General features: G+C 36.9%; 1 protein-coding gene across 1 annotated transcript in view; it reads left to right on the top strand.

Moving 5' to 3' along the window:
• SPATA6 (spermatogenesis associated 6) overlaps positions 1 to 11838 on the top strand; it is a 34477-nt gene extending 22639 nt beyond the window's left edge. The window contains exons 10-12 of the mRNA XM_009696926.1: positions 3622 to 3721; positions 7762 to 7850; positions 11658 to 11838. Coding sequence (XP_009695228.1) covers positions 3622 to 3721; positions 7762 to 7850; positions 11658 to 11838 — 370 coding nt within the window. The remainder of the gene's footprint in view (positions 1 to 3621; positions 3722 to 7761; positions 7851 to 11657) is intronic.
• Positions 11839 to 12271: the final 433 nt, after the last annotated feature.

Raw genomic sequence — 12271 nt, 5'->3', positions numbered from 1 at the left:
TTTTTTTTATCAAGGTAGATGTTGTCTGTATGACCTTAAAAAAAATCCTTATCTCATAAAAGAAAATAAATGCCTTTAGTCACATTACAAGGGAAAATGGTTCTGTTTCCTTGATCGGACTTGACACAACATCTTTGAAATTAATCTTGAGAAGTTCTCTGATTGATCTGGCTTTTTCTAGGTCACTGAGCTATATTTCCAAAGTGTTTATACAATCTATTGGAATCAATAAACAATTTAAACTGATGTAACTGCAGAATGTTTGCAAGTCCCAGGGAAAATTGAAAGTATGACGAAGAATACAGCTATAGAAGTTTATTTCGTTTATTGGGACAAACAGTCATTGAAATGAAATGACTTTTCTTTCAACATTGCAATATGATAGTGACACCTTAATCACATAAATAAGTAGCTAGTAATTTTAAAAACTTGTTATTGGTGATTTTGGGCAAATGGAATCCCTTTATTTATACTCTAAGAAGCTTTGCTATAAAGCCTGTTTCAGAAAAGATTTCCAATATGAGAGTTAGAATATCATAAAAAGGTTTCATTTCAGATTATGGTTGTTACATTTCAGGCACGATTTTGTTTTAGTTTGAGTTTTGGTTGGTGTAAATATTAACATTATGGCTTTAAATGTGGATTAGACTCTCTAGTTTTTACTGAAATTAGACAATAGCAATACTAGAAAGGCTAATTAAAAGGAAGCTGATACTGGTTTTAATCACACTTAAGGTTCTAATTATTTTTTTTTTCCTTTTTGGGGGGGTAAAATAAGTTTGGGGTATGTGTGAGTGGCTAAGGTTTCTTATACCACAGCGCACACTAGTGGATTGATCAATAAAGTCACCTGAAGAAAGAAATTTACTAGTTCTTGAATTAAGTACTTAAATCTTCTTCTTCTTGCAGACATAGCCACGTATTTTCTGAATGAATACAATAGCAAGCTGGGTTTTCTTTTTTCCAAAAGCAAATACCTTTATCTCCAAGGATATTTGTAAATTTAAGATTAATAACAATGATCTGAAATCTTACATATGAATTTCATAAAATTTATTTCCCAAAGGCAATCTATTCCAACTTCTCTTCTCAGTGCCAGCAACCTGGATGCTGGAAGAACAGCCGCTGCTGTATAAATAAGAGAAAATGCCATGACTTCATGGGACTGTCTTTTATTTGTCAAATGGGAAATGACTCACTCCTACTGCGTCTAGGATGCAGATTTTTAAATATGCATTTTGGAGGTTCTTTAATATTAGTAAATGTTTGTAAATGCTAATGGGAAGTCATAAAATGATAGTACCACTCCAGCCTCTTTCCTTTACTTCTCCTCTTTAAAAAATAAGGGGAAAAAAAGGTTTTTTTTCAAAGCACTGCTAGTGATATAGCACATGCATTGTAATGCAGTACGTCAAACTGGGTTTGACTGTGCTAGGGAAATAAATGTTCCTACCTGCTTAAGGGACTTAGACTTCTGTTTCTTTAAAGGCAATACTTTCCTCCCCTAACAAAATTCACAAACCATTTTGCTGTCTTTTAGAAAGAGTTATGCGAGATCTTTTAGTGCAACAGATAGTTAGATTCTAGTATGCAAAAGAGTTGAACAGTATGGATTTGCCATACATGCTGTTGGGTTTGAAATTTATTGTAAGTGTTCAGGAAGCTAATATGAATGTTATGGCCAGCTTTGTGAAAATTCTTGCCTGTAATGATCCAAAGGTAACAATGTTAAATGTCATTAGAAATATGGAAAATACATCCCTCTATAGATTATATGATTCATCCTTCCAATATTGCAATATTCCAAATTTCTTGGCACCCTTTCTTGAGGAAAAATAGAAGCATTCAGAAATAGACAGTTTGATTTAAGGAAACTCATAAATAGGCTGAAAGTATTGAGGCTGTTTAGAACAGAGAAAGACATTTCAGAAAGATAAGCAATAAGAAGTGAGTCCAAGTAAGTTGATTAGATATGAGAAAATAGAAGAAAGTTACTCCAAAGCAGAGAACTGGTCACTTTCTACTTACATTTCTGTCTCTCTCTGGTAATAGAAGGAATGATCCAAAAGATTGCAAAGAGCTCCCTGCCCTGCTTGTAACCTTCAAGGCACCCTGGCACTTCCCATTTCCAGGATCCTGCTTCCATTAATTTTAACACTGCCAAGTTACTTCTTTTGGACTGAAGCTTTCTGTGTGTACTTGGTTTGTTCTTTTTGGAAGGAGCTGTACAGTTCTTTAGCTGTATTGAAATTTCTGGAAGTTGGCTGAAGGTAAACTAAGCCAGGCATGATCAGATTGGGGATTTCAGAGTGATAGACTGGATAACGCAGGGAATGTGATAAATTGGAGAGCAGAGGGCAGAAGGGCTTGCAGTCCCATCCCACAAACCCATCCAGAGCCCAGTGTAGAATCTCAGAGTTCGGAGCCATGATGTTTCTCCACTGCATCAAATTTGTGAAGCCAACTATCAAAGCATCTCACAGTTTCTTGTGCTCTTAATCCACCCAGAGTATGGCAGCCCAGTACTGCTGTTGGCTGTTGTTCCATTAGCTCAAATTGCAGCGGTATGGCTTGCCAGCTCACAGCTTGCCTGGTGGCCTGTATTCATATTAGCATGATACCACATCATGAGTTTTTATTTTCTTGGTGCAAAGTCAGGTCCTCAGAGGTTAGGAAACATTGAAATGAAGATGCACAATCTTGATTTGGTGCCTTGTTTCTGTCCACTGTGATGAGATTGTGTAAGTATACATTTCATAACTTTTCCTCAATAATTCTTTCCTTATGTTGAGGACTCTTTTTTTTGTGTCTTTTTTTTTTTTTAAATAATACATTTGTGAGTGTACTAACATGTGGCTAGCATGTAAATGATTCTGTTCTTAAAATCTTAGTTGCCTCCCTTAACAGTCTGAGAAAAACTATGGATATGAAAATTCTGCCAGCTTCTGAACTTGCTGAGAAGGATGAGGGTTGGGTTTGAGTTTTTTAGTAAAGTGTAAAAGAAAACATGCTGCGAAACATAAAAGGGTAAAATTCAAAAGTAGCTGTTGGTTTTAAGTCACTTATATCAAGCAAGCTACCTGGTTTTTAATCTAAAAAAAAAAAAAAAAAAAAAAAAAAAAAAAGGCGACTTAAATTGCAGTTCCATCTTGTGAAATAAAGATTGTGAATTTGCAGGTTTTTAACTCCATGGGCTTACCATTTGCACACGTTGGGGTTGTCTTCCTGTTGACTTATTCGAGTGAAAATAATTTTATGTGTGTAATACTTCCTTTAAAAAGAGGAAAATGAAACCTGATCACTGGCAATAGAATAACTGTATAGCTTTTCTATTCTGTAGGAACAATACAAACATTACAGAAAGATTACTCAAGTTACAAAATCATCATAATTTCCTATATTTCGCATCTTCTGTTGGTATTGTGGATGCTTTGAAATGTTTCTTTATTTGTATCCCAGAGGAGAAAAAGAATCCAGTCTAAACATTGTATATGTTCTAAATAGAAGGAAGTAATGCATGCTTCATAATTTGAAAAAAAATAAAAATCTGAGTCAAAAGCATGTTTGAGCTTTTCAACAAGAAAATATTTCTTCTGTTTGTTTTTCCGCTTCCTCTTGCAGGTTTAGCTCTGGTTGGCCTTCACCAGCAAATGGAGATGAGATCCATAAGAGAGTGAAAAATATTTTAAGGACACACAGTGCTAGACAGCGCCTAATATTTGTAAGTTTGCAAACTAAATCCTTTCTTTTCTTCAACATGGCTGAGGAAGAGAACTGTGCCTACAGTCTTGAATTTATTATGATGTTGTCCTTTGAGGCAGCCTTGATTGTAGAAGTATGGATTCAGTATATAACTGTTTCACGCTGTTTTCAGTAACCTCCTTATGTGTAGCCCTTATGGACAGCTGGTATAGGTAACCCTGTCATGGGTTATTGAGGACAATGAAGTTGTTGTTGGATTTTTCTTTTTATATCTGGTTCTCTACTTCCAATTTAAGCAAAAAATATGTTACAGATCTGTAGAACATCAAGGCTTAACATGTTGTGCAGCTGCACATCAGCAGCTGCTTGTGTCCAGCTGTTTGTAGAGCTAATATTATTCTTCAGATGTGGGCTTTTTTCCCTTAATTACCTGGCTTTCAATGAACAGAGCTCTTTATCTAATGAGATTATGCCCAGGATCAGAATATTTTGCCCTTGAGTCTGATGGAATTTTGAAGTGTGGTTTTAGACAGATAAAAAATTTTGCTATTGTGATTGAGAAACCCAGTTGTGGCAAAGGATCTCCCTGGCGAAAGCATTGCACAAACTGAATAACAAGGTTATTCATCTGCAGAGAACTGAGGGTCTTAAGTGTGAGATGAGGTAAAAGAAAGGTAAGATAAAAGGATATAAGGATGAGAGGTAGGTAAGATGAAAATTAGGAGCTCTGATAAAATTATTATTTTTGTCTGACAATCTAACACACAAAAGTTATTGATGGGTTAGAAGAGACATGAGTCTCTCAAAGTGGAGAAAGACATCTTTTTTGCTTCGGTTTCTCCTCTTAGAAAAAGGAGTGTTGACAGAAATCTGCTTTTGAATGTTGCTGCAATTTTAAGTTACTACTGTCCCCAACTCTCCACCTTTCCCCTCTGACGTAGCTTGCTGTATCAGTGGGAAGCGTGATAAAGCATGTGAGAACCCTGGCCTCCCCACCTCACATTTCAACGCAGAAACGGCAGGCGTCACGCCAGTACACTGGCATATGAGCTGTGCTGGCTGGGATGCGGTGATTCCACTGACTACAGTAAACCCATGGCAGAGGGCTGGGGCAGAGTGAAAGTTGTCTCAATCCACTGCTGCAAGATGTACTGAAGCACATCTGTCTTAGCTCTGAAGTCTTGATTTATTTATTTCCCCAAATTTAACCATCCTGGGCAGCTCCTTGTGTTGTCTGCATGCTCTCTTAATCTGATTTTCTCATTTCTGTTCAATCTTCATTTTTAGCTTAGTTGTTGTGCTTTTTGTTTTAAATTCTGAAAAACCTTTTCTCATGCATGCTAAGACTGTTTGATCTAGTTCATGCTGTACCTCCCTGAGGTTTTTATATGAATGTTATGATCTTTTGAGCTGCTACCTTTCAAATAGAAGATGCCCATCGCATTTTTCTGTGTTTCAGCCACTCCAAAATAGGTACAAATCATGTCAAATGCTTTTCTGATGTTTCAATGAACTTAAGATAACAAATTGGATTTCATGATGGTCCACCACCTACACGTAATGAAAGTTTGCACAGCCTGAAGTATCTCCAGTGGTCCTTCACTACCTTCCTTGAACAGTAGACCATAACTTTACGATAAAAGATTTACTAGTTTGTTGGGAGAGCTGGATGGCTGATCACACAGTCTCTCCATACAGTCATAAAGACTAGTAGATATAATAATGGGTAAAGGAGAATTTGGTAATTTCCTTCCTATTTACTTATTTTACTTATATAATTTAAAACATTCTACTCTAGAATGACTTACACGTATACTGATATTCACTTGTTACTGTGATATTACACAAATGCTAGACCATAACTTTACGATAAAAGATTTACTAGTTTGTTGGGAGAGCTGGATGGCTGATCACACAGTCTCTCCATACAGTCATAAAGACTAGTAGATATAATAATGGGTAAAGGAGAATTTGGTAATTTCCTTCCTATTTACTTATTTTACTTACATAATTTAAAACATTCTACTCTAGACTTACACATATACTGGTATTCACTTGTTACTGTGATATTGCACAAATGCACACAAATTTGCAAGCGTTGTGTTAGATTCTTGAAGCATGATACTTTCTGTTGGCTTTCTGTTAGTGCACCTTGTCCCTTCCCAGTATCAAGCACTTGCTGAATATTCACAGGGATTAATAATCAGAGATGACGCTTTTCTGTTTCCTCTCCTGTCAGAAAACCTCATGTTTCTGCCCTAAAAAATCCCGCTATCAGGGTATTGGGTAGGACTTTTGAGTCTTCAATTACCAGCCTGGTCAGAACAATGCTGGAAAAGGACAATTTTTCTCCCTCCATTTTCTTCCACTGAGCAAAAGGAATGGGAGGACGCTACAGAGAAGTCTCACAGTGTTTGATAATTGTGTACAGCAACTTGTGAAAGCTGTGCTAACAGCAACTGACCTGCTTAAAAAAAAAAATCAGGTCTGCTTGCAATGAATACTGTAAAATACACCAGGCTTGGTTGTGCTTCCTTAGATGGCCCAAAATCTAGGCTGTGTTGTTATGCTGCGGATGGATGAGGTGAATGGGTCATCTTGAAAGTGAGGGGATAGTAAAGCAACTACACTGGCGATGTGGTGAGTAGGTTTTGGCTCCGATCTGGAGCCAAACAGAGACTATGACTTTGAAAGGTTAAAAAACATCTCTTATTCTGTTTCTTTCCAAAGAGCCTAATGCTAAATAACCATTCCCAGAAGCATCCAGCTGTGTTTTCCAAAATTTTGTTTCCACAGTGCTCTGTTAAAATAGTGTGACTGGAGCTCTGCTGCAGATTCCTTAGGGTGTCCACTGGAGCTTTCTGCTATGACATTCTGACAGTGTCATAATGTTTCCATCTTTTTTTTGCTTCTTAGAACATAATTTGCTTCTGGCAAATGCTGTGGAGTTTTATTTACCACTGTACCCCATTTCCTCTTTAGTGTTTTGTAGTCTGCGACTGCTGAAGGAAGAGAGTTACCCTGTTTACAAACACACTTATTACCTTGTATTTCACCACAATAAATTTTGTTAGGTTTTTCCCCATCCATACACCTGCCGTTGAGCTTGCTCTGCATCTTATTGCCATCTACCAGTATATTTATTGTCGCTTCTCCCAGTTTTGTGTTACCAGCAAGAGTGATTATTTTTACTGCACAGTCTTCTTTTCCAGTTATTTCTCCTATGGCATGAAAGGTGATTTTTGTTTACTAATCCTTACAGCAGTTGGCTTCTGCTGAAAGCATCACTTAGTATCACCTCTTAAGTAGTGTCTTTGCTCTTCAGAGTAGAGTGAACGTGGTTGTGTGTGGTGGAATTTTTACCATCCTCTCTCAGGTGAGCAACTGGCTCCCTTCACATGAGATGTTATGTTTCTTACTGACCTATGAGGGCAAATATAGGTTAATTAATGCATAGATAGCATTTGGAAGACAAGACTACTTTCTAGCGACTCTTAAGAATACCACTGAAGGTGTATCACAGATAGACACATTAAGTGTATCAATCACAGATACTTTTTAAAGTTGGGTAAGCATGTTCTCAGCCCTGTATATGGAATCGAACTATTCAGATGTGTAGAATACACCTCTCTGGTAAAATGCATTAAATGCATGATAGCTCATTATAAAAGCTAATAAATGATAAATTTTAAGTGGTTTTTTTTCCCCCCTTTCCTACAAGAAACAAAAGTAAGGCAGTGAGCAGTAGGTTTCATAGCATCTTACCAACGTGTTTGTTGGGGACTGTTGAAGCTTGTGCTGTCTGCATAGTTCTCTAGATCTATACTGTCTAGAAATTTTTTCCAGTTTATTACCTGAAAATTATTAGCTGAATTGTACTGAACTTAATTAAAAATGTTCATAAATGGCATTTGGCTCATTATACTTTGTCCCTTTCTCCCCCAAGAAATGTAAGCACTTTAATAGTCTTCTACTAAATGGAAAGAAAGTATTTTTGAAATGAGATCATTGTAATCAGAATCCAAGGTAGTAAGAATTTGATTTCTGTTTTTTTTTTAGGATGAGAGTAACTCATCAAAAGGAGACTTGACTAAGACAAGAGAATCTTCACATAAAGCACCCTTATCCATCAGTGAACTGCAGAGCAGGTATGGAGATTTTCTCTGACCAAGACAGAACAGTCATACTCATGATGTTGCCCTTTAAATTCAGCTAAAAATTTCTCTTCCTATTTTGAGCTATGTAATGTATTGCACTGGGAAAAGGCTTCTGTAGGAGTTAGTCATACTAAGTTTTTTCACCTAAAAGCAAAATACAGTTAACTATAATAATGCTTTTCGTGCTGTTTGGCACTGTGTCAGTACAGTCTTCATAAAACACTGATTTTGGAACTGGACTTGGTCATAAAAATGATCCTTGGGCAGTAGCGTTTGGATTTTATCAAGCAGAGAGCAAATGTCACTTTTAAAATAACCAATTGTTTGGTTTTTTTCTTAAAACTATGGGAGAGGAAAAATAAATTGAAGTTTATTTAGTAGTCTGGCTTGAGGCTGTTCTGTTGTTTTATTCTCTTTTTTTCCAAAACAAGTATTTGGAAAAGAGAAGCATCTTCAAAAAAACACAGAAACTATATATACTATGGTTTAGTGATTCAGTATGCCGTATTTCAGAAGACATCTTGAAAACCTGGTTTATGTAGGTTAATTATTCTGTGTACTCCTTACATATATGACTAGGGTTTCACTTGAATATTTTACTTAAAAGACACCAATTGAATTGATTTTGACAACTTCGGTAGTAGAAGTTATAAATATTGATGTTCTCTAGGTATGCACATGGTATTTGGAACAACATTTTGGGTACTTGTTGGAGGAAAAATACTAAGTAATGTAAAACATTTTTTTGAGTTGTATAGCTTTTCTGTTTTTCTTACATTAAGAGGGAAGTCCTAGAACTGTGGTGCTAAATTTGAGAGGTCTTGACATTAGGAAAAAAAGGTTTTATTTTGATAATTAAACATGATGCAATATTTTGCATGCAATATTCCCAAATCACCACTGTATACCACTGAAAGGAGGGTAATTCAATACAGGTCTTATAGTGAACTTCTACTTGCAATTAATAAGCACTTAAAAGTTCATTTATGATTTGTTGGCTTTTTTAAAATTCCTGTAATTTGTAGTCACCTCTGTGCAAGAGATCTAGTTAGTCAGATTTTCACATGTATGTGAAGTTGCTGTTGAAGTTGTTGGTATTTCTGTACCTGTGCTTACTCCTGTATTCTGCATGTAGCCTTTTTGCTCCCTTATCCTTTGTCCTGACAGCTGCTGCAATTAAATTGGGTAGGATGTGTTTGTGAGAGAGAAAGTGCAAGATTTTGTTTTGAGGCAGCTTTGGGACTTTGAGATTGATGCTGAAACTGCAGACCATGAAAAAAAAGAAAAAACAAACCCTAATACTACAGAATCATGAAGCAATGGGATCTGAAACGTGGCACTCAAGTTGAGAAAGGACTGCTCCTTGGGTTTAGAGGCTGGCAGCAGTACTCCCGTTCACCAAAGGGTGAGACATAAAAGGATTCGAGGACAGTCTGATTGCTGAGTGTTTGCCACAGTGCTCATAAACAGGATACAAGGACAGAGCAGAGTTCATGGAAGGACATGGTACTGTCGACCAAATGTTGGCAGTAAAGTAGATAGATGATTGAAAACCACTGGGAGTAAGGAAAAGGTCTATGTTTTGTGAAATATTTAGTATATGATTCACTCAGAAAAGAACTTCTGGGACTCTTAAAGGAGATGTATGAGGGAACAAAAGCATATGACAGGTATTTCAGAGCAGGGAGTTGCGTGCAGAAATCCTGCTGTTAATATGATTTGTGAGTGTAATTCCCAGATTGCTTAGCTCAGGTTGTCAGCTGGTTTCCAGTTGAGACAGGAGAGGGACTCTTCCCTAGCTTGGCTGTATCTACCAGCGCTGAGTATCTCATGTGCAAGGGCTGGCTAATGGAAAGACATACACACACACTGCACCCTCCAAAAAAAGAAGGGAAAATGAAGCTTACATTTTTATTTTTTTTTTTAAGTCTTTGTCAGTACCAGAATAAGGAGCTTGTGAAAGTTACTATTGGTTTTTGAGTCTTTCCTTTACTGCAGTTAAAAGGGTTGGATTTTGAGTGTCTCTATGTAGGTTAAGCTTTTAGTAGAAGAAAAGGCAAGCACAAGGCTGGCTGCACGGAATAGATTCCAAGGAAAAGAGTGTCAGAGCTGTTTGTGGTATAGTTACAAGTGCCGCTCCTACTGCCATGCTTATTTGTTGGCCCAAGAATTCTCCGTCAGAAGTGAGGTAACACGAACTGCAGAAAGGAGGAGGTAAAACTTCAGTTGTTGATGAGTCCCCAGGGTATTGACTTGTCTACATTTAACACAGACCTGTATAACTTCTGTATTGATTTTGCTGTTTGGTAGGTTGGTTTCTTTGTGTCCAAACTGTGAAACACAGTTCACCCTCTCCAGGATGATAGACAGGTTTAAATTTGCTTCATGCTGTTGATTGACTTTAAATGTTGGAGCTTTTTTGAAAAAGTGTGAAAGTGGCCTTCCTCCCTTCCTTCCTACTGGAGCCACACGGAGATCTTCTTGGTTTTATGTGGTATAGGTTGGCATCACCCTAATCATCTAAATGTAAGAAATCTAAAAGCAAAAGCTATTCCTTCTTTTGTTTTCCATGGGACAGTGAAAGCTTAGAAATGTGAATTTAGAAAACTGATCCTACACCTTCCTCTTCTTCACTCACTGTTTTCCTTTCTTGAAGTGAAAGCCTTGCATTTTGATGCAGCTAGCTAGAAGTTTATTTGTGAGTCCTTTCACATAAGGTTTCTTTCAATTTTCTCACAGATGTTTACTGCTTCTAACTTGACAATAAAATTTTAAATACTGATTTGACCATAGTAGATTAGTAAATGATACGTGTATAAGAAAATGTAAAGCTTCCCTGTGAAATGTAATCCATTTCCTAAGTGAAGATGGTCACCGAAAGCTTCACATTTCCAGTTTTATTTCCCAGACTGAGAACATTCACGAAAGGCTGAAGATAACTCAGTCCTAATTTTTAAGTGCCTTAAGTGCCTAAACCTCTGAGCAGATGTGAAAAATGTCACCTCAGGAGTCATTTTTTGCTTATGATTTTTGAGCTACTTGTTTCATGCTTTATCCCAGGAAAATGGCTGATTTCATTATAAGATGCAAGCCTTTATTTTGAAAGTTTCAAGAGAAGGCAAATAGTTGTGAAGTTTAGATACACATACTTCAGATTTGTCAGTGTTTTGTAATGATATTAAGAGAATAAATTTCAATTCATAGATCTAGGAAATAATTTCTCAAAGCAACTGAAATATGAGACTGTATTGGTGTTTAGTATTAAAACAGTGACACAGAAGATGGGGCGGGGAAGGAACACTCGATTGCCACTATATCATAATGTATTTGGTAGAATACTTAATCCAAGATGCTTCCGATAGAGCACTTTACAGCTGCAACCACAGTAATTTAATATACCTCTGATAGATTGTCTTCATATTGAAATAGCTGCTTGTGGTTACATTTTAACCTTCAAAGGACACAAAAATCTTACTGTGTTGCTCTTGCATAGGCTTAGTGCCTAGTCACACTGCCTATCAAAATACAGCAAAATTACTGCATGCTCTTTGAAAATTAATTCTTTTTCTGTTTGCAAGGTATTATCAAGTGCACTCAGATAAGTGGGAGAGAATTTGTGTGAATGAATAATGTGGGGCTCCCATTTCATAGAAGTAGCTGCAGTGCAGTTTTTTTTCAATTTGTGATAGGTAATCTGTGTTTAGCAGCTCTACATTTAGATTTCTGCTGGTTTTGTGCTTCTGATTCCTCATCCTTACCTTGATTTGATCATTACTTCGTATCTTCTTCTATTGACAGATCACCAGTGCAGCAGAACACTTCTGTTCACTTGGATGATGGTGTATATTGGTCTAGTCGTGAAGCTCTATACAAAGGGAAGCCTCACAGAGCAATCTTTGAAGAGAGTCTCGAGAAAATATACAGAAACATGTACCGAAAAGCTTCTGGCACTGTTTCAGACCAAAAAACACACTCCTGATAGCAATTCACCTGGAAATGCACAGTACACAGTGTTCATATTTGTAATGAAACCTATTTTTATGTAACAAATATTTGTACTCTATTTTTAAGGTGTAATTATGGGCAGGGTTTTGTAGAAACGGGGTTTTGGCCTGGGTTGCCAAAGGGAAACTATTAACATCCCCCTGCACCCCACCTCAAAAAAAAACCCAAAACAAACAAACAAAAAAAACCAACAGCAACTAAGCCCTTCCACATTTAAGCAACATGGTGTTGCTCCTTTGAGACTATGAAAAGATAGTCATTTGAAGACTAATAGGTCTTCTGGACATTCCTGTCTGACATCAACTCAGGTTTCAGCTGCAGCCAATTCTTAGTAAATAATTAAAGCTATTTAGTAACATAAACGGAATTGGTTGAAGAAGCAATACATCCTAGTATTCAGAGAGGGG

The sequence above is a fragment of the Cariama cristata genome, unplaced genomic scaffold (assembly GCF_000690535.1).
Source record: "Cariama cristata isolate BGI_N322 unplaced genomic scaffold, ASM69053v1 scaffold12793, whole genome shotgun sequence".
NCBI classification, from domain to species: domain Eukaryota; kingdom Metazoa; phylum Chordata; class Aves; order Cariamiformes; family Cariamidae; genus Cariama; species Cariama cristata.
This window is presented reverse-complemented; position numbering and strand designations above follow the sequence as displayed.